This window comes from Montipora foliosa, chromosome 6 (assembly GCF_036669935.1).
Source record: "Montipora foliosa isolate CH-2021 chromosome 6, ASM3666993v2, whole genome shotgun sequence".
Taxonomy (NCBI): domain Eukaryota; kingdom Metazoa; phylum Cnidaria; class Anthozoa; order Scleractinia; family Acroporidae; genus Montipora; species Montipora foliosa.
Genome location: NC_090874.1, coordinates 10,506,766 through 10,528,742, shown reverse-complemented (window position 1 = coordinate 10,528,742; position 21,977 = coordinate 10,506,766). Strand labels below are relative to the sequence as shown.

The 21,977-nt window shown below is 39.4% G+C and overlaps 1 protein-coding gene and 1 long non-coding RNA gene across 4 annotated transcripts; both read right to left on the bottom strand.

The window, feature by feature from the left end:
- Positions 1–726: 726 nt before the first annotated feature.
- LOC138006647 (early growth response protein 1-like) lies at positions 727–20,093 on the bottom strand. Of its 3 annotated transcripts, none has more exons than XM_068853114.1 (2): positions 19,938–20,093; positions 727–2,682 (listed from the first exon to the last, which is right to left on the bottom strand). In XM_068853114.1, exons 1-2 carry the CDS (start codon positions 19,975–19,977, stop codon positions 1,577–1,579), a joined length of 1,146 nt encoding a protein of 381 aa, XP_068709215.1. In that variant the 5' UTR covers positions 19,978–20,093; the 3' UTR covers positions 727–1,576. The 3 variants fall into 3 exon arrangements, with proteins under 3 accessions (XP_068709215.1, XP_068709214.1, XP_068709213.1); XM_068853113.1 differs by lacking the exon at positions 19,938–20,093 and adding an exon at positions 3,140–3,537; XM_068853112.1 differs by lacking the exon at positions 19,938–20,093 and adding an exon at positions 3,104–3,534.
- On the bottom strand, positions 10,677–12,384 carry LOC138006671 (uncharacterized). Its single transcript, XR_011123918.1, has 2 exons — positions 11,680–12,384; positions 10,677–11,580 (listed from the first exon to the last, which is right to left on the bottom strand). It is a non-coding gene; the product is annotated as an uncharacterized lncRNA (long non-coding RNA).
- Positions 20,094–21,977: the final 1,884 nt, after the last annotated feature.

Genomic DNA, 21,977 nt, shown 5'->3' with positions numbered 1-21,977 from the left:
TTTTAATTAGCATTTTATGATTTTACCGGAGAGCTTCTGATCAAAACTCTTTTTGTTTGTGGCCTCAAGGTTAATTAAACATGGCTGCTCTTGTGAATAAATTGTGGCGACCCAAATAATACTTTTGAGTTCGAAAAAGAAACTTTTTTGCATAGTTACCATTCAAATTGCATTAGTCGAGCAGCGCTCTTTAGTAGAAGTTCTACGATGTGAAAACTGACAGTAATTGCATGCTTTCGTTCAATTCTTTGGTAAGTTGAGAAAAGCAAGAGGGGTTTAGCTGGTTTTCACGTTACGTCATCGCGGCTATGTTGGTGAACGAAAACAAAAGATCTCTCATTAGCTTCTTTTGTTCGTCCACCAACAATTGTACATATTTCTCTATTGTTATTGGTGTCCCTAGAGGTTGGTTGAAAACGTCCTATAATCCAACTAGTTAGGGGCTGGTGTTTCATGATCCGAAATAATTAATGTCCATAAAAAAAAAGAACAAAGCGAACATCACATACCTATTAAATTAGCAAGGCCCAATTGGAAAAACAATGGTCGTTTTGTCCTTCACTGTTTTAGTTGGGTGTATGAAAGTCTACCCCAGTTAGGCGACATGTTTTTTAACTCTCTCCACCTTCCCCCGATTTTTTCATTGCATTTCCTTTATTTTTCTTTCGAAAGACCACAGTAGCCTTTAAATTAAGCTAAAATGATGTAAAGCAACAACAAGAAACGTACTTCAAACTTTTTAGCTTTATTTTTATCATTTTAGTGACCAGCACTGCAATTATATAGTCAATAACCAGCTTGACTTTGTTCGTAATATTCTTTGAAATTTTGAAAAAAAATTATTCTCCTTGATAAATAGGCATAATTCTATAAATGTTTGTACAACTGGGTTTTACCCATATGCAAGTACATGTTAATATTTAAAAAAACTATCATTTGTTAAACTGACGATGAAAACATCATCTTTCTCAATGACCATAACAATAATAATAATTCTTACACCATATGTACCAAGGAAAACAATTTGATAAAACCTTATATATTTATCAATTATGTAAAATATCTTTACACTAGTTGAATACAGAAACCTGCTGTATTTTTTTCTTCAATGTATGAAAAATAGGTCCCTTAGTAGTACCATTTAAACACTTCGAGTGCTGTAAAATGTCTCTGCATCAAAATATGTACATTAGGACCAGCCTAATTTTGATATCATAAACTTAAATACAGTAGCAAGAAGATTTTAAACTGACATATACCAATGTGCACTGCACCTCTGAACATTGATTGTCATTTTTTGCTAAAACAGAAATGAATTTTTATAAAAAATGTTCTAAATGAAAGAAACACAGAGACCAGCTCTATTCCATAACAACATTGTCTTCCTGTGTGGAAAATATGCCTCAATATGCATATTTTGGGTACTTAGAGAACCCTGAAACAACATCTGACAACAAAAATATTTACACAGGACCAGCCCACTTTAAACTTTCACGTTAAATATACACAAATAGTCAACACAGTAGTGTTCATAAAGACTGAAATGTTTTTACCAGCAGTGCCCACTGCTACTATCTTAGTATGAATTCATTGAGGTCACTGGGACTTGAATTGGTGAAGGTGTTGACTGAGGAGACCTGTTATTTATTGGTGAAACAGTTCCATTGGACTGAGAAACCATAGCCTTTCTGGCCTCCTCCTCTTTCTTAGCTTGTTCTCTTAAGTGGATCTTCATGTGGCGTCGACGTTCATCTGAGCGTGCAAATCTTCGACCACAGGTTTCACAGGCAAATGGCTTTTCCCCTGTGTGAGTCCTGATGTGGGTTGTCAAATGGTCTGAGCGGGAGAAGTTCCTCATGCAAATTCGGCACTGGAATGGTTTCTGACCAGTGTGAGTTCGCATGTGACGTGTCAGTTCATCTGATCTTGAGAACCTCCTTGGGCACGTTTCAACAGGGCAAGCATAAGGTCGCTCACTGGGTGGTGTTCGTGAACGTCCTTGAGTAAGATTGGTACGCTTAGCTTTGAGTAAACTGCTACCAGCTTTGGCAGGGCGACCCCTTTGAACAGGCTTATTCGGTGCGGCAAGGAAGTCTGGTTGAGTTGCTGTATGCAGTAGCAACTTGTCCATCACTGTATCGGGGGACATGCTGGTAGGGAAAGGAGAAGGAGCACCAAGGATTGGCCACTTCATATTAAGTGTAGCTGTAGCTTGCATGAACATTGGTGATGAAGAGCTCACTTGCTGCTGAATGGGTCGCTGATATAAATTACCCTGTGAAGGGATTTTAGTCATGCCAGAAAGATTGTTACTAGCGGAGATGGGAACTTGCTCTTGTTGTAGATCTTGCGGATTGGGTGTCACCACCTTGGTTGACCCTGTACTGGTTTCGTGTGGCATTGGGAGTTTTGGATCTTGGAAAAACGAACTCCAAGGCGTCGTACCACCCTGACTGATTAAAGGAGTGAGAACTGTACGATCAGGAATCCAGAGGTTGTGAGCGGGTGAACTGTAAGGGGAAGCTTGTCCGCTTGGTGGAGGAGTTGACCCAGAAGGGCCAGAAATTACATCATGTAGACTTGGAACTTTGAAATGGGCCAAGCGTTGTTGGCAAGCTTTGCTGACCTGATTGGCTCCTTCCTGCTTGACGTCCGGTACAGGATAGTCCAAGTCAAGGTCTCCTAATAAAATCAAGAAGAGGAAATCAGTGTTAATGAATTATGTAAACAAGAGCGTCGAGATTAAATCGAACGCGGTAAATCTAAGTTTGAGCGTAAACGAACACAGAGCAACAGATCGAAATCGTAGACACCATTCACACCGTAGAATTTTTGAAAAGAAACGACAAAACGATCGAATGAGAAAGTAGTAGCCGTTGCAGTTTAGAATAACATGACACGAAAATGTCGAGGCTATTAGTGTTCGAACGTTGTGTGAACTGATTTCATTAAGCTCGATGGAATAGTTCGACACAAATGCCCACGAACTTTTTTATAAACACTCAGCGATGGCGTACGTAGGTGGATTTGTATCCGACGATAACAAACTGCATCGATCAAGTGCGGGTAGGAAAATTCAGCTTCTGTTAGCTATACTAAGTACCTGGAACAGAAGTGCCGTGGAAATCAACCGGCTCACCAAAAATGTTGGTAGGTTCATCCATGCCTGCCTGAACGAATGAAAACTCTTCGGCGTTCAGTTGAGGGACTTGGCGAGCTAACTGGGGCGTCAAAAGACTGGCAGTGTCGAAACCAAAAAGTTGATCCGTGGCAACTTGAGCAAGGCTATCCAAAGCTTCTGTCATGGTGATCATCATGTTAAAATTTGCAAACTTTCGCTTCCTCAAACAATCGAAGTTCTCCTTGTTTCGTGTTTTTTTGTGTGTTGTGAAACTGATCAACAGTATAGGTATAAGTCGAGTTATCGGCCAGCAATAACTGCGACTCGCTTAGACTTCGGTGGTCGTTGCTTTTCGTCGGGATTGACTCCTTCGCTTCGTAGAGCTTTTCGATTCTAGGGATAAACCGAGTGGGCGACTCCTTAAATATAAAATTCATTGTTGCCTGCACGAGTGTTCACGTCACTGGAAGGTTCGAACAATTTGTGGCAGCCAATGAATTTGTTGCTAATTTTAGCCGGCGTGCGTCAATGCATAATGACGCAGTGCGTATTGCGTAAATGCGTATTGTTGATCAATAACCGGTATCTTCAAGCGGTTTTTTATTCAAAACTGATGCTCTTCTTCATATTGTTTCGCTCGTTAGTAACAAAGCATAACTCCTTCGTGAAATTGAGAATTATGGTGAGTCGAAATAAGCGAAATTGAAAGGCCGACATGCTCAATTCGCGCGAGTGTTTTGTTTTGTAGCGTTACGGAAACACGATGTATAATTTACATACGCGTCATTGCCCTGTCACCCTGGTTCATATTGTACAATTGTTCAATTGCTGTTTGTTTTATGACGTTCGTTCACTGCTGGGTTCACAGTCGGTCGGCCGTGACAAAATGAGAATCATCTAGACATGTTCATGCAAATTGGAAGAAGTTAAGTGCTTTTCTCTTTAAACATTGCACAATTTCGTATACTGAATGTCGTGCCTAAGAAACATGGCTTCCTCAGAACGTGACGGATTATTTATTCAAAAAAGACTGTCTTAAAACATTTATAACTAAAAATTCGAGCCAACACGAACAATTAAACCGCTAAAAGATTAGGGGGATGATATTTTAAATAATTCATCAAACTGTCCACCACCCAAAATTTGTGCAAGACATCATGAACATATAAAATATATTTATTTTTTGGTGGTTTTTTTAAAAATTATCATTGATTGTCACTTAGTGATAGAAAGGGTCATGTATCTTGTTTGAAAAACGAGTCAGAATTGTCTTGAACCGTATGGTTTTTTTTAACTATCCAAATCACGTATTTCGAAACGAAGTTTAAAATTTTCCAAGTCTAATTTGGGAAGTCTCCAAAATATTTCGTGTTAAAAATAAACCAAGAACTAAAAAGGGACTCCAATTAAAGAGTTCGTGGGTGTCCATGACAAAACGAGGGGGATTTGCGTACGATTGAATAAGTTAGACAGGTGCACTAGCTTTTCTTGGCTTGCCATGATAAAAATAGGCTGTGTGACGTCAGATATCCTTGCTGAGGATTGCTGTGTTGGGGAACAGGTGCAAAAAAACGGATATCATTAACTTTTTTTCTCTCATTTCTTATTCATAGATTTTGAAATCGAAAAAGCAAATCAACGATGCAACCCATACTGTCAAAAAGCGATAAAACCGTTGTTTTTTAATACATTAGTTTCTTGGCAAAAAAGCTCAATGCTTTATCCGTTACATTTTTTTTTAAGCTTAAGGAGTTGAATTTAATGTGGATGCATTTACTTTGATCCCAATTCGACATCAGAGATTGTATTTGCATAAAGACTGACGAATTTAAAGATGTTTTTCAATTAGGAGATATCGCTGTTTGGCGGATCTGCCACAGTTAACCGATGGCTTATCGCAGAAAAAAACACCATCAAACAAATTTTGCTCCAAGACCCCATTTATGAAATATAAATCTAAAAATATTTTTGCATTTTTTTTCCAGATTATCGAGGGAAAAAGAGAAGGAGGAATGCCGAGGTTGTTTTGACTTAAGATTTTGACAAATTTTAATGATCGAAAAAAGCTGTCGCATTTCGTCCTTATTTGTTCGCGATAAAAAGCCAGCACCATTTCCTTAAACCTGATAGCATAAGAAACGTAAGATAAACAAACTCTCTAAAATAACATTATTGTCGGTGCCTGAAGCAAATACCCTGTAACAATAAAGAACTCCTGCCTTCACCCCACCCTATGGAAGGCGACCTGGAACAATTTGAATTCACCGGGTAAAATAACTGGAAAAAACGGGAAATAATATCCAAAATATGAAAAATGCGACCGAGTGGTTTTCGAATGTTTCGCCTGCTATGCGAAACGACGGTTTCTTAACAACGTGAAGACAGTTTTGCGACAGAAAAGGATCGTGAATATTTTAAATTGTTCGGTGTACTCTGGCTTTTTTCACTTTTTTTCTAGCTTTTTTATTTTATCCGAATACATGACGCTAGATTCAAAAGATGGCACTTAAAAGAACTTATGGGTTTCCTTACGATATTTACAGTCTTAAATATCTCTAGCATTTTGAAGTGCCCTCGCCAGGAGATGCATTAATTAAAGTGGGTGCATATCAACAATAAGGAAACTCCCAAGAATCAACTCTGGCAGTGTCGACCTGCAAACATGATTTGCCAAGAGTAAAGACATGAGCCAAGCGATCAACTAGCACTTTGGAGTTGAGTGATGCCCGTTGTCGACAATAGAGAGACAACGCGTTGGATTTCCTGCATACGGAGAGCTGTTGCTTGTTATAGAATCCTGAAAATTCTCTTATTTTGGACACTTTCTATTCTTAGACTAGTATTACTACTTAATTTTCGACACTTGGGATCTAGACACTTTCACGCTCTTTCTAGTAGTTTTTTTTTATAGCTGTGAGACAAACAGGGCGGCAAGAAATAATCAGATATCGACTAGGTTTCATGGAGTTTGGACAAAAGCAAATCTGAGCCTGAACCTTTTTTCGTAAACGACACGAAAGTGCGATGCCGAACGGACGAGTGACAAAATTACGCTTCGGAATAACGCCTAGTCATTGCAGGTGATTGAAATTAAAAAGATACACTTTATATGTGGTGTCAGCTGCGTGTACGTTTCTGCTCAGGACCTTGGTTGAAGTTAAACGTTAAACTATTTGGGGAAGGATATCAAGAGTTGGAGAAAAACGAGGAAAACTATAACGAAGTATTAATCTTTACACGGATTTGATCGCGCATGTTTTAGGATGTTCCGAGAATACTTCGTGCGTGTCCGAGTTTTCCCGAAAGATCTACGAAACTTGTTGCTACGTTACAACAAACCCGAAAAGAGCTCTTGAAAATTGTACGATTGGGTGCACATGACCTTTGGCGTAGCACGTTTTGGAGTGGACACACCCTGATTGATTGCGAAAAGTCACGCTCTTTAGTGTTTTAAGTGTTTTGTTCATGATGTCCCCCTAGCAGCACGATTTGACGGTCAGGCATATCACTGGAGATCATTCTAGAACGATCTGTCCCGACTTCCGCTTACAGTCAAGTGGAGGTTATTTCTAACGCTAGCTCTCCAAAGAGACTAGTAAAGAACAGTTGCTAAGAGCTACAAAGTGAGAAAGCCGCTCGGACATATTGTTAGCTGACTTCGAGTGTTTGCTATGACGATGCGCTTTGTTTAGCTTACTCAATATCTACGTGATCGGATTGCGAAAATTGTCATATTGACAGAGCGTTGAGCGGTAGCAGTCTCTGACGTTGAAAGTTAGTTTGTTTGATCAAATCGGCTCCAGACACGTTCTGTACCGATGGTCTTTCTCTCTCTTTTTAGTAGCTGGTTCGAAACTCACGACTCATGTCGAGATGTCCCTCTTGTGGTCAGTTTAAGATAAGAATCATCGTGAGATGCAGAGGAATGCAGACTGCTATGACCCTTTGTCTGGTTTGGTTTCCGACTGACGGACTAAGACTTATTGTAATTGATTCGTTGCTCTTACTTGCAACTTAAAATAATATTGCTTCATGCGAACTTAAAGTCGGTGTGGCTTGCGCACATACTGTGTGTTCGTTTACTTCGACCATACATCTCATTAGTTTGTTTGCTGCAGTGAATATAAAAAAACTCGCCCCCAAGACAGCCCAAGGCCCGGTGCTTTTTTTGTTTCAAGTCAGTCGTCCAAAGTGACCACCTATTGTTTTCTTAACTCACTTTGCTATGAAGTTTGAACTTCGTTAACCTTATTGTTCGTGATCAACGAGGTAGGCTGCATCTGGAGGCTGATATCACGATATCTGACGATGCGTGTGATGTAATCTTCTTGCAAGCTGTTATTGAAACTCGAGGAGGAAAGCGTTTGTTGTTTTTGTTTCACAGCTTGTATACTCTAAGCTATTGGAAGACGTTCGAATAGATTGAATAGGATTTTTAATTCGGGGGTCTTCAATGTCACCAAGATTTCAAGATGCACTGATTGTTTCACCAAAAATTCTAATGAGAAGTAGTCGGCGAAACTTTACTGAGCCGACGTGAGCTCAAGAAGAAAAGGTCAGCTTTAATAAATTGCACAGTAAAGATTGCCTTTTCTCAGGGGCACCCAACGATAATCTTTTGGTGAGATATGTGGGAGAGCCAAACTGTTCTAAGAATTTCGGTTCTACGTTACCGAACAGCTATAGATTTTCTTACTTAAACACCCCGGGCTTAAACATTACGTAAAAGATTTGCAACAAGGGAAAAGTAGTCCCTTACGTTTCAGGTTAAATCAGGGGTTTCATTAGAAGCCGGTCACCGGCGGTATACTGCCTTCTGTTTGTCAGAAATTTTCCCCTCACCGCTGGCTACTCTGCCTTGATTTTTACTCAAACCCTTGTAAAGACAGGAGTGATCGCCGCTTACAATGACTTGATTATCCCAGGCATCTACTTCAAAAGTTATTAAAACCCCTGCGTTTTCGGAAAGGATATTTTTGCAATTTTTGGCTCTTAAAAACGTCACCCAGCAGTTTCGGATGAGCAAATGGTTCGTTGGGAAGTTCAAGTGTTAGAACGGGCAACTTCCAGCTAGCAATTTCTGACGTAAATAAAGAAATCATTCCCTAAAATTTTCGGAAACTTCAATTTTCAGCTAAGATATCCGAACAGTCCGGCTGAGATAAAATTATTCTAGGTGATAAAAACATCTCTTTAGACAGTCTTTAAACATTACAGGGAGCCTAGAAATGTCTCAAAGGCTTTTGGTTTATTTGCTCGTTGGCATGTCTTTCATGTGTTGAGCTGTACTGTCAAACAATACTCTTTGTCCATCTTAACCCTTTCTTGTTAGTGGGATATTTGCAGTACATTTTTATTTCAAAGGTTTCAAAATGGCGTCATCCGGCTTCTGTCGCCATGAGAACAGATTATGAAAGTTTTTAACAAGATGATGTACGCTTTTGAAACATCCTTGTTTTACCTTCAGTTAACCTTGAAAAAGGCGGTTTCTTTCTTCATATTACCCACCTCTTTCCGAACAAGGAATTACTATAATGTGACTGAATCCATTCATTCACATTCGGATTGCGCATTATCTTGAGTTCTTTTTTGGAAGTATTTATGGCTTAATCTGTCATTGATATTGCAAAACCCCAGGAGACGAGTTGAGAACTCTACAAGCGTCTTTTCGTCGCAATACAAAACTTCCTCATCTGATCGAGCGGTTCAGTCTACGGTTTGACTTCAATATTTTGGAACTGTTTAGATTAGACTTTTGGAAAACTCGGTTTTTCCATTTTGTTTAACCTTAGGTAGGTTCAATGAGCAACAAAACACATTCTCGTCGCTAAACATAAGTATGTAGTATCTACTTCGTCAGAAGCCGGCTTGTCAGTTTGAGATGCCGATCTTATTTTTGCACCTACCTTTAGCCAACTCGACTCGGCAGACTAGTTAGTTGTTCGTTGTGCTCCGTTTTTTTGTTCTTGTCGTATTTGCATTCAATGAACGGATTTCTGTGATCACTATGCGTTATACTTTTGATTCAGTGCTGTCGTATCAAAATAGAAACTAATAAGGGAATTGTAGAGTAGCTCTAATTTGGAACGTCTCAATCATGTTTTATACACTATTCGTCTCAGACTAAGATTCTTAACTTGAATTACTGCACTCATGCTCTTGAAAGTGCGCTGTCGCTGTGAGGCCGTAGCTATAGAATGACAGACGTTCTTGCCGAGCTAAACGAGTTTTCTACGTGAGCGACTAGCAAAGGGAAAGTCGACAACAGTTCTCAGTGATTGATTCATTGCCACTGTCATCAGGCTAGAGAGAAACTGACCACTGAGACGAGTAAAGTGTACATGTCTTGACCATTGTTTGGACGAGAATGTCATTATAACTATTCTTTCGCAAAGACAGTGCTTGTATACGCCTGGCATAAAAGCTGAACAACACCATAGCAAAGGTTAGACTATTCTTTCGAACTTTTAAGCTACTTGGAGAATACGTTTTGTTTCCAAGAGTACTTCGAGCAAAGGACAAGTCATCGTCGAGGAACTTCATACCTATAAACTGGTTGATCGTCCTTCTTACTTGCGGTTCGAAAGGCTATATTTATTTTTTAACATTCAAGGGTAGTTTCCTGTTTTCTTCACGATATAGTCCCATATGAACTGCAAAGGTTAAGGGGGCAAAATTCACTGAAACCAGCGCTTCAAGATCTATCCGTTGCGACAAAGAAGTGCATTCCGCCTCGTTTCAATTTACGTGATGTCTGAGTATTATTGACTCGTTCAGCGCAGTTTAAACCGGAAAAAAAATAAACCTATAAGGGCAAACTTGTGAAGTAGACGCATTTCCACGGAGTATTTGAGTGCGCGGTCGATCTCTTTGTTCTCTTGCTATTAAAACCGTCAGGCAGAGGTCTTTTCTTTGTAAACCTAAAACGCCTTTTCTTCCACGTTGTCATTCGCAGACTTTGTCAATGAGATATCAGTGATAAAGCAGCAAACGAATTATAGTACGTGAAATTGGAAGTGAATCTGATATCCAGGTGCGTTCACTTGAACTGAAATTGCTAAGATTGAAAATCACTATCAATCAATGGGTAGTTATTATTAGCCCTTAGGATGGTATCAATGGAAGAAGACGGTGCGCGCTTCTGAAGCTCCGTTTCCTACATACTAAACCAACCAACCGAATATTTGTGAAATATATGAAATAATTTTGCCACGATCTCTGAATTTTCCTCGTTAGTTTAACTATTTGTCCTGTCTTCATATCAAGTGCGAGAAATTTGTTCGCCCGACAGCATTTTAGTCATTTTTTTCTATTGTACTCTTTAATTAACCCGTAGTTAACTCGGGAGAATCCACTATACTTCTCTGCTTCCCGATCGCAATGCTAATGAATTTATATGGCGCATTTTCTTTATACATATTCAAATGCGCTTTACAAGCAATGTATGGGTGAGATCGGACATCAGCAGTATGTGCGGTATCGGTCCATTGGTGATCTCACCCAACTCATCTAATTCATGAATGGATGAAATGAGGCCTGACCACAACACCGGGAATTCCATGTCCTGCGAACAGTGTGTGGGTTCTTTAATTAACGTCCCATAATTAATGATTAAATCAAGACGGGTTCGTCCTTATCAGAAAACACTAAAAAGTATAACTATTTGCAGATGCCATCACGAAGGCATCACTTTCTGCTGTTATTTTAAGACCCCGAGTGTTGGTCCTGGCGGAGTTGAACTCACGACCTCCCGCACAGTAATCCGTTGCTCAACCAACTGAGCCAAGCGGGGGCGATCGTGAATTTCAGACGGAATTAATGCTAATCTGAGTCAATTTTCATACAGCCGAAACCCTGGTCATCAACGAGAAGCAATTGGAAGACTGTTCAGTCGATGTGTATGCAAGTCCCATTCAACTGCGAGTGACGTTTCTTTCTAGACTTGACACACTAAAAATTACTTTCATTTTGTTATTTTGTCTAATAGAGAGTTTTGTTATGCCTTGATATAATTGAGTCGAAGAACTAGAGCGACGGAGACTAAGTGGTGTATTAAAACAACTGCCAACACCTTGTTACAGCTCACACTCAGTTGCAATGAAAACAGTACTTAACATGTAGTTCGAGTTTTTCTCCACGTGCAAGGCTGTCAGGTTAGTGGGATCGGATGATGTGTTTCCGGGAAGGGTCAGCGTGTATTTTGACTTCACCAAGGCGGTTGTTTAAAAAATTACGCTCCTTTAGGAACTTTTGTAAGTAAGCGCAGCTGTTTAGCCAAACATGAGACAGCAAAATGCACCATACGTCAATGTGTTTACCCGCCACTGGAAAGAAACATATTTAAGGTGTGCAATCCGAATCGTAGTGTCAACTTCCTGGATCGTTTTGCTGCATTTGTTGAAAAAGAAAATCGTCCTAACAATCTTTTACTTTAACCAATCCTTTGTTATTTCACTTTTCTGTATTGAGAAAACAAAACAGCCTCATTATTGATATTGACTATCAACGCTAAGGTTTATCGTATGCTATACTTTGATTTACGACAAGAATTCCCAAACCTGCTCTGGGTGGGAAGCACTTTGCTTCAATAGATTGCATGTATTATGATGGCTGACTAGTCCAGTATTCCGCTCAAAATGGCAACAAGACGAGACTTTAGCTGCGAAAAGGTATGCTGATAACAACAAGTATTGCCGCAGACGAAAGCAGGTCAAGAACTAGGTAACGGAGTTCGTGCGTAACGGTCTCACGTGACGTTGTTCTCTGGTTTCTTTCAGAAAAATATTGTGAGTGGGCGTTTAATAAAACGTGACAAAAGATCACAGCTTTCTCTTCAAATACTTTGCTGTAGGGACCAATTAGCAGAAACTTCCCTAACTGTGGAAGCTGCGAGGCACAAACGCGGTACTTAATAGCAGTGTTAAAACTGGTTCTTTCCTAAATCACGATACCCTTAAATTGCTGAAGTATGTAGTCAAGAGCTAGTACCGTTCGTACACCTACAATTGTAGCCCCTCAAATTTTTCGATGTGTATCGGCATTACTAACACATGTGGCCATTTAATATCTTCGGAAATGTTTACTTGCGTCAGTTTAATTGCCGGAAGCCATTTGGACGTTAAAACTTCATCTTTGTTTTACGCAAAAGCGTAGTAACTAACTATGGCAATTTATGCGACTATTCAGCCATAATGATTTAAAGTATAAACAAACACTTTTAAATTTATTTTGTGTTTTAGTGTTAAGATTAGAGAGCTTAGACATCGACAGCCGAGACGACAGATATATTTTAATATGTATAATGCCTATCGGACAATAATAAAACTGAAATTGAGGAGTTCAGGTTCTAAAGAAACTGTGGTGTTGTGTCGGTGGGGAAGTTAAACACGTTTCGAGTATTACCCTTCGTCAGAGCGAAAACTCATGGTGAAAGAAGAAAACTGGACGGTTTCACCTGCGTTATGGTGTCGAGAATGAATGAAGCATTTCTCGTCTCGTGCTGAACCATTGCTCATTTTCTTTGTTTTTTGGCAGTGCATGAATCGCAAAGAAAGAAATATGCCAAATCAAGTTCTTGGCAAACGTACGTGTATAGCTTGCAGAGTCGTGTTTTGCCCATTTGTTGACATTGTCATTGCCAACGCCTTTTGATCGTCTAAACTCGTTACTATTTTTCGTGATTTTCAACGATAGCCGCACTGTATTAACAATGTTATTTGCAATCGAGTATTTTTTTAATCTTAAGCGAACCGTCCAGATCTCATGTGTGGTGATCGGTGGCATCGTTGACTCATGGGTCGGATGGGCAGGGTGAAAAGCCATGCTGATGTCCTATTTCACCATTGTATCGAATAGTGTAAAACTGAGGTATTTAAAAATATACGTAGAAAGTACGCTACATGAATGTCATTGCTATGCATCGTTTCAATCGCAGGAACCGTGGTTTCCGTCCTTAGAAAAGAGCACAGAACTATCCTAACTTTCACTGAGAATCAGAAAGCCTTATTTTAGACAACTTGCATGTTTCAGCTGTGATTCAATATTAGCGGACTTCAGTTTTTTTCTGAAAAGAGTATATTGTACGCCAGTTGCGTGAGACCACGGCCGGTTAACACCAACTCAGCAAATTAAATTTCTGAAGAAAGAATCGAATTTACGATGAGAAAGGAAGTGGGAAATGTATGGTTAATAGTCTGCCGCTCAGTTAGCAAACATGCACCTTTGTTTCAGTAACTCCATCATTACCTATTACGTCCTATTAGAGTGAGTCTTAATGTATTTGTAACAGGTTACTGTAAGTGGTTGGAGTACACAAATGAAGGGATGTTATCCCGACGCCCACTTGCATTAATAACAGCGGCCAAAGGGAGCAAGAGCGTTATCCCTTTTGGGCCTAGAGGTGATGTGTCTTTGAGCTACGTAGCTCGGCACTCGTTCACTCTGTGAACTTGAACGAGTCAATGTTTTTAAATTGTTGGGAGTCTGGTTTCAGGACGATCTCCGTTGGAATCATCACATTGAGGAGATGACTAAGAAGGCCAACAAAAGGTTATTCCTCCTGCGTGATTGTGGGAAAGCCAATCTTCCTAAAGACGTTGGAATTACACTTTACAACACAAAGATCCGCCCACTATTAGAGTACGCGTCACCTGTTTGGGGAGGTTTACCTAACTGTCTGTCTGAAGAAGTCCAACGAGTTCAAGACCGTAGCCTTAGTATTATTGGCGTACCAAGAACTGCCCTCCCTGCGCTTCATGAGAGAAGGAGCACTGCTACCAAACGAGAACTTGAACAAATTCTAAAGAACAAATCTAACCCAAATAACGTTTTTGTTAAATCGGCACCAAAAAATCAATATAATTTAAGATCTAGGAGAAGCACATATATCGAAGTGTCGGGAACCGACAGGCGCCCACGTTCCTTCATACCAAGAGCTCATAAACTTTGTGGAATATAACTTTTATATATTTATGTGTGTATATGTATATAGTTTTCAACATATTATTACGATTATTATTTGTTATTTTTCTCGCATTTTTAACATTGTATGGCCATTGTATTTTTCATTCAAGATGGTCAAATAAAGCGCATTATTATTATTATTATTAGTCCTGAATATATCGCTATTCCTCCATTCTGTTAAAACCGGTATTTTTGCATGGGATAAGAGCTCGGTAATGTTAGGCGGGAAACATGGCAATTCCAGCTCCGCAGAAACTATTTCTGATGACGCAAATTCAGAGCTGCATCATCTAGTACCATAATTAGATCTTTTGTTGAAAAGCCACAGGTAACCCTCAAGTGACCACAGTAGAGGCTGAGGCTCAGTTGAAATACAGATGTGTCGCCGGGAATTGAAGAACACGCGACTGCAGGCGAAATGTCGGAAGACTGAAAAAAAGGTTTCACTGAATTTGAAACGTAACATCATTCTTCTACGCAAATTAATTAAATCATGCTAATTTTGAGTATAACTGCCTGAACTAAAGTTTCAAAATTGACAACGTATATAAAGCACAAGTATCTCTGAGCACAATAATCGACTTTTTGTCACTCTCCTAAGCGCACACGACTTAAAAGTTGTTTCGCTCATAACGATCACTGATAAGTTCTTGGTCAGAAAATGGAGTTAGACCTTCAGAATGTCAGTGTACGTATTCCTCAAGCAAAAGTTATATTTACAGGTGATCTTTTCAGGAAAACGTTTCCGATGTGATACGCGTGCTGAGTCGACAACCGTTTAGGAACGTCGGTGTTAAGATTTACTCCGTTGGTGCTGTTGGAAAACTTGAAATGCCCAGTTTTGCGTTACATACCGGGGTATATGTTTACTCAAAGATGAATCAACGCTGTAGAGGCATATTATGCACGTAGGTGAAGTGTGATAATCATTCAAGCGATAAAATGATATTTTTTCACTATGGAAATCGTATCAAAACTCCGGCATATCCCGAAACAAAACATATTTTCTCGTATATCCGTTGTATTATTTTCTTCTCAAGGACATGCCCCATATATTCTTATGGTGGAGAACTGGTGGGCCCTCCAACAACATGAAACTCGGCTTGTGTGGCAAATTAAAAAAAAGTCTTTAAATATATAGTTGTCTTAATATGCGGGAAAACGTGGATTTACCATTGCTAACATGTTCGATTCAAATCGTAAAAAGGTCGTTTCTTCAAGTTGTTAGCTTTAGTGGGTTCTTTAACGTCCCATATAATTAATGATTAAATCAAGACTGGTTCGCCTTATCCGAGAAGAATAAAAAGTGTAACCATTTGCAGATGTCATTACAAAGGCAGCATTTTTAAGACCCTGAGTGTTGGTCCGGACGGACTGTGTTGAATTCACGACCTCACGCATTGTAATCCGATGCTCAACCAACCGTGGGCCCACCGGTGGGCGATCGTGAATTTCAGGCTGAATTAATGCTAATCTGAGTCAATTTTCATATGTACAGCCGAAACCCTGGTCATAAAGTAGAGACAGTAGAGGCAATTGGAAGACTATTTAATGGAAGTATAGGCATGTCCCATTCAACCGTGATTGATTGATTGATTGACGTTTCTTTCTATTATACTCGGCACACTCAAAATTACTTTAATTTTGCTACTTTGTCTAATAGAGAGTTTTGTTTTGTCTAGATATAATTGAGTCGAAGAACTAGAGCGACGGAGACTAAGTGGTATAATAAGGACGGTGCCTACTAATTCAAAGGTATTTTTGCCCCGGTGTGCGATTATGCAGGAAACGTAGATCTTAACAAGTGTTATTGAAATCGAAAAAGAAAATTGGGGGTAACCACGCATTTTTCAAAGATAATTCACGAACAATATTTGTAAAAAGCTTTAAAAATACAGAGCCATGTATGGCATTCTTTCTCAAATTCGGATGGGTAGGTAATTTTGTTCAATTTTGTTAATTATGAGCTCTAAACGTCAAATTGGCAGAACAAGAGTCTTTCATTTTCTTTTCACTGCAACATAACAACTGAGAATGATTTTCAAGTTTTGTAAATGACATTTTGATATAGACTGATATAAATTTGAAAAAAGGTGGGCCGACGTTTTTCAAATTTACCCAAATTCAATCCATTTCAATCCTCTCCAGTTTTGTCCATCCATGTCCCTTCTTGGCTTCCCTGTGTTTTGTTACAGTTCTTCTATAGTTTTGAACAGTTATTTTGATATTTTAGTTAATTCTATGACCATTCGATCAGTGCTGAAAATGCCTAAAATAGCGTGAAAATAGCCCCTTTAAGGTGTGCAATTCCAATCGTAGTGTCAACTTCCTGGATCGTTTTGCTGCATTTTTAAAAAAGAAAATCGTCCCAACAATCTTTACTTTAACCAATACTTTGTTATTTCACTTTCTGAATTGAGAAAACAAAACAGCCTCGTTATTGATATTGACTATCAGCGCTAGGTTTATCGTATGCTGTACTTTGATTTCCGACAAGAATTCCCAAACCTGCTCTGGGTGGGAAGCACTTTGCTCCAATAGATTGCATGTATTATGATGGCTGACTAGTCCAGTATTCTGCTCAAAATGGCAACAAGACGAGGCTTTAGCTGCGAAAAAGTATGCTGTTAAAAACAAGTATTGCCGCAGACGAAAGCAGGTCAAGAACGAGGTAACGGAGGTAACGTGCGTGACGGTCTCACGTGACGCTCTCTCGCTTGTGACTTGACAAAAGCGAGCAGCTTTCTTTTCCAATACTTTGCTGTAAATAATGTGATAGGGACCAATTAGCAATACCTTCCCTAATTGTCAAAGCTGCGAGGCACAAACGTAGTACTTAAAAGCAGTGTTAAAACTGGTTCTTAAAACATTAGAATTGCTGAAGTATGTAGTCAAAAGCTAGTACCGTGCTTACATCTAGCCCCTCAATTTTTTCGATGTCTATCGGCATTACTAACACATGTTGCCATGTAATATCTTCAGAAATGTTTACTTGCGTGAGTTCAATTTCCGGAAGGCATCTGGACGGTGAAACTTCACCTTTGTTTTACGCAAAGTTTTGTATTTCGCAGTTTTATCTATTATCACTCAGGTGGGCGACTCAATTAACCGAACACGTAAAACCATGTGTGTTGTTTATTTTTAGCCTTTTCGCTTGCGAGAAGCGTCTTTCATGTATAAAAGAACTACCGTAATTGAAAGAGTCAGTTGTTTTAAGTGTTGTCGGACTTAGATTTCATTTATGCGACTATTCTGAATTCAGCCATAATAATTTAAAATATTAGAGCTTAGACATCGACAGCTGGACGAAAAGTAAATTTTAATATGTCTAATGCTTGTCGGACGATAATAAAACTGGAACTGAGGAGTTTAGGTTCTACCCTAACTTTCACTGAGAATCAGAAAGCCTTATTTTGGACAACTTGCATGTTTCAGCTGTGATTCAATATTAGCGGACTTCAGTTTTTTTCTGAAAAGAGTATATTGTACGCCAGTTCCGTGAGACCACGACCGGTAACACCAACTCAGCAAATTAAATTTCGGAAGAAAGAATCGAATTTACGATGAGAAAGGAAGTGGGAAATGTATGGTTAACAGTCTGTCGCTCAGTTAGAAAATATATACCTTTGTTTCAGAAATTCCATTATTTCCTATTACGTCCAATTAGAGTGAGTCTGAATGTATTTGTAACAGGTTACTTACTGTAAGTGGTTGGAGTACACAAATGAAGGGATGTTATCCCGATGCCCACTTGCAACAGCCCCGTCAAAGGGAGCAAGAGCGTTTTCCCTTTTGGGCCTAGAGGTGTGTCTTTGAGCTACGTAGCTCGGCACTTATATCACTATTGCTCCATTCTGTTGAAACCGGTATTCATTTGTTTGCATGGGATAAGCGCTCGGTAATGTTAGGCGGGAAACATGGCAACACCAGCTCCGTGAAGATGTTAAAGCCTGGTAGACAAAATGGATGAATTAAAGGGAGCGTGTCGACTTTGGCAGGATTTTTTTTTTATCACAATTGGCACGATTTAAACCTTATTAATTTGGGTAGAAGATGTTCCGTTTCTAATTTAGTGCAGCTTTTTTTTTTCAGTCTTGCGACACATGTATATTTGAACTGAGCCTGAGCCTCACGTACTGTGGTCACTTGAGGGTTACCCGTGGCTTTTCAACAAAAGATCTGAATATGGTACTAGATGATGCAGCTCTGAATTTGCGTCATCAGTAACAGTTTCTGCTAGCCTCTACATGGACTACCCCCCATCTGTACCTAATTTCAGCTTTCGTTGAAAATTCTCTCCTGTTTAATTCGTACTGTTTATACGTTAAGCATCCTCATTTTGATTTTTCATCTTTTAAGGGTTTGTTTTTTGTAAGGCTTGTCAATATTGGGAGCGAGGGTTGAGTAGATTAAAAAATATGCCCTTTTTCGGTTTTCCAATATATAGTTATATTTGTGGCCCCGGCTGCCTTCGCTATCACCAGAAAAATTGCATCTTTGATTCTTCTAGTTTCTAAGACGTTACGACGTATGTTTGAAATCTTTTTGACTCTTCAAAGTTGACCGCGAAAGAACAAGAAAATGGCGTGCTTTGTTTTGTTTTTAAGTTGAGCTACTGGTCAGAATTTTGAGAGCACCTGGAAGGAAAATTTAACCCGTGGGCGAAAAACGAACATGATCGTGTTGAATTTATTATGAACCTAGATAGTTGTGACGTTAAATCGGCAGTCAGTTGAAATGCAAATTCTGTACAGCTATAACTGTGGTCGAAGTCCATTGCAATTGAAAAATAATAATAAAAGAACGAGACGTCCAAGGAGGTTACACCTTTGTAACTCTTGGGTGGGACAGGGACAGTTCAGTTGTGCAAGCTTTTCAGAAGGCCACATGGTTCTCTTCGTTGATAAAAAAAAGAATACCAGCTTTTACAGGCTCTTCTCCACGTTAAGGCTACGTTTCTCTTCCGTATTCGGCGGAAAACGGATATTATGATTAAAAAATGATTTTTTGCGCCTGTTTTGAAGATGAAGTCGCCATGATCTTTATGACACCCACACACGTTGGCCGAATGGACCATGACTCTCCTGAGCTTCTGTATAAGAATTTTGTTCCTTTAAAAATTCAAGATTTTGATTCTTGGAATTCAGAGCCGGAAGAGAGCACTTTTCATGAAACTTTTAATAGGATTTCATCACAGACTTCTCTTTTCAGATGTTTCACGAGGGTGGCTGGGTGTTTCAGAAACGTGTGGGCGAGTATAACTGCCTGAACTGAAGTTTTAAAATTGACAACGCATAAAGTATCTCCGAGCACAATAATCGTCTTTTGTCACTCTCTTAAGCGCACACGGCTTAAAAATTGTTTCGCTTGTAACGATCACTGATAAGTTCTTGGTCAGAAACGAAATTAGACCTTCAGAATGTCAGTGCACGTATTCCTCAACAAAAGTTATATTTACAGGTGATCTCTGCAGGAAAACGTTTCCGATGCGGTGATACACGCGCTGAGTCGACAATCGTTGAATTTACTACGTTAGTGCTGATGGAATGCCCAATTTTACGTTACCTATATGTTTACTCAAAGATGAATCAATGCTGTAGAGGCATATTATGTACGTAGGTGAAGTGTTATAATCATTCAAGCGATAAAATGACATTTTCTCACTATGGAAATCGTATCAAAACTCCGGCATATCCCGAAACCAAACATATTTTCTCGTACATCCGTTGTAGTATTTTCTTCTCAAAGACATGCCCCATATATTCTTATGTTGGAGAACTGGTGGGCCTTCCAACAACATAGATCCCGGCTTGTGTGACAAATTTTAAAAAGTCTTAAAAAATTATATAGTTACCTTCATATGCGGGAAAACGTGGATTTGCCATTGCTAACATGCCCAATTCAAAACGTAGGGAGGTCGTTTGTTCCAGTTTGTTAGTTTTAGTGCTCTGTTGAGAGTTGATGTTTTCCAAGCACCGCAGAGCTGTGTATCCTCGCCCAGCAAACACTGTGCAAAATGAGCTTCCGATGGGAGAGCGAACGGTTTTAGTGTTGTAAGCAATTATGCATATAATCGTGGGCGTTACGGGTCGCTAAACATTCGTAATGACAAACGACAGATCTGCGTGATATATGCGTGGGAAGAAACCAATTATTCCACAACATAACCATGACAACCATTTCCGAAAAAATACGAACCAATCCCGAACAATGTCGACAAGTGGCGATAATCTGCCTTGGTGACTTTATTTGGCGATGATGATGTCAGAGTTCTCATTAGTGGTATTAGATTCCGTCTAGAACAGATTGACTTTGGGTTCTGTCCTGAAAATAAAGACGACGAAAATAGTTAGTCAGCTTAGAAAACAGCAAACTTAAGCAATATCGACGCGCAATGTTTCTTCGGTTCTTACGGAATTTTAATCAGTTTATTTACCTATTTCTCAATGCAAAAATGTTTGTACAAGGCGAGTACGGATGCGTGGGTGGTCACGTGGTTAAACATAACTGGATGCTCTGGGCGTCCACAGGCAAACGAGATAAAACCGGAAGTTGATGCAGATGCTTCCGGAAACTCTTGTTTCTAAAACAGTAGTGGTTAAAGTTAATTGATCGTTGACAACCCAATCGCGAAAACTAAATATGTAGTTTTCAGCATATTTGGGCTATCTTATGTTATCGTAGCCAAAAGAGTAAACCAAAACAAACTGGTAATTTGAGGGTCAAGATTGAAGCAAGACGTCTCCATGTGCTTGAATTGAATAATGTCACTGAAACACTGAGGGGATCGTGGATGGTATAAAGCTTAAGTCGTATCATGTGATAAGTGCTAATAAAGAACGGTTTTCAACTTTGCTATTTGTTGTTCAATCGAATCCGGTTAAATAATCAAATCATTAATCTTAGGTAATTCGTTGTTGATATAATTATTTATTGGCTTTTAGCACTTTGGACGTAGCCCAATGGGTTTCCAGCAATTCGGGAGCCTCTGACATGTCTTCACAACAGTTTATTTCAAATTTGTAAAGCAAATGAAAGGTCTTCCTTGCCTACACAGTTTATGACCGTCACCCTGCCAGCTAGCTCTGTGAAGAGTAGCGCATGCAAGTTGGCACGGGCCAATGAGCCGAGGCCACGCGTGTGGGCTTTCCTCTTTCGAACACTGTGTCATTCAAGTGGTAAAATCTCTTTGTTTTCGGGTAATCAAGTGACCAACGAAGACCAAGTTAACTGACAGCAACGTTTTCATTAATTAAATGTTAACGAACAAATAGTATCAGCTCTAAGATCATGGCGCATCTGTAATGCACTTTGCTCCTTTTTCACGCTTACTGGCTTCCCACCTCGGCCAAAGTTCTTTCAACTACCCACGCCTGTGCTGTTGTTCAATGTGTTCGTGCGAGGGTGAATTGGTTTTTTATTCTAATTAACTTTCTTTATATTCTTTAGACTTATTGGAGTGGTTTGAAAGAGTTTATTTCGGTTATTCCTTATCCTTGTTTTATTTTTGGACTGTTTTCGCGCCTCTTTCTTCTATGAAGGTATACGATCTATGGTTGTGTTAAATGGTGATGCGGTGCCTATACTACCTTGTGACGTAGCTTGCTTCTCAAGCTGTCAAGTCGGATACCTTTAACTCTTTTGCATCTTTTGTTGTTTGGACGATAAATGGACACTGAAGCTTTGTGTAGTTATCTGCTCAGAAAAACATCGGACTAAGAAAGGGCGAGTGAAGGGATTATGTCTTCGCGAACTCGTTTATTTTGTTCTTTATTTTGTCGTGGGTGTGGTTTATTTATCTAAGTTGCCCAGTCGCTCCTTTCCCGATGTCAAGTTATATTGACACGTTAACTCTTAAAAAACGGTTTGGGGGAAAATGTAGATTTGTCAAACA

Coding starts and splice junctions, on each gene's coding strand:
- LOC138006647 (XM_068853112.1), bottom strand. CDS start 3,317: ATGATGATCACCATGACAGAAGCTTTGGATAGCCTTGCTCAAGTTGCC. Junction 2,683..3,103: donor CCACGGCACTTCTGTTCCAG/GTACTTAGTATA, acceptor TGATTTTATTAG/GAGACCTTGACTTGGACTAT.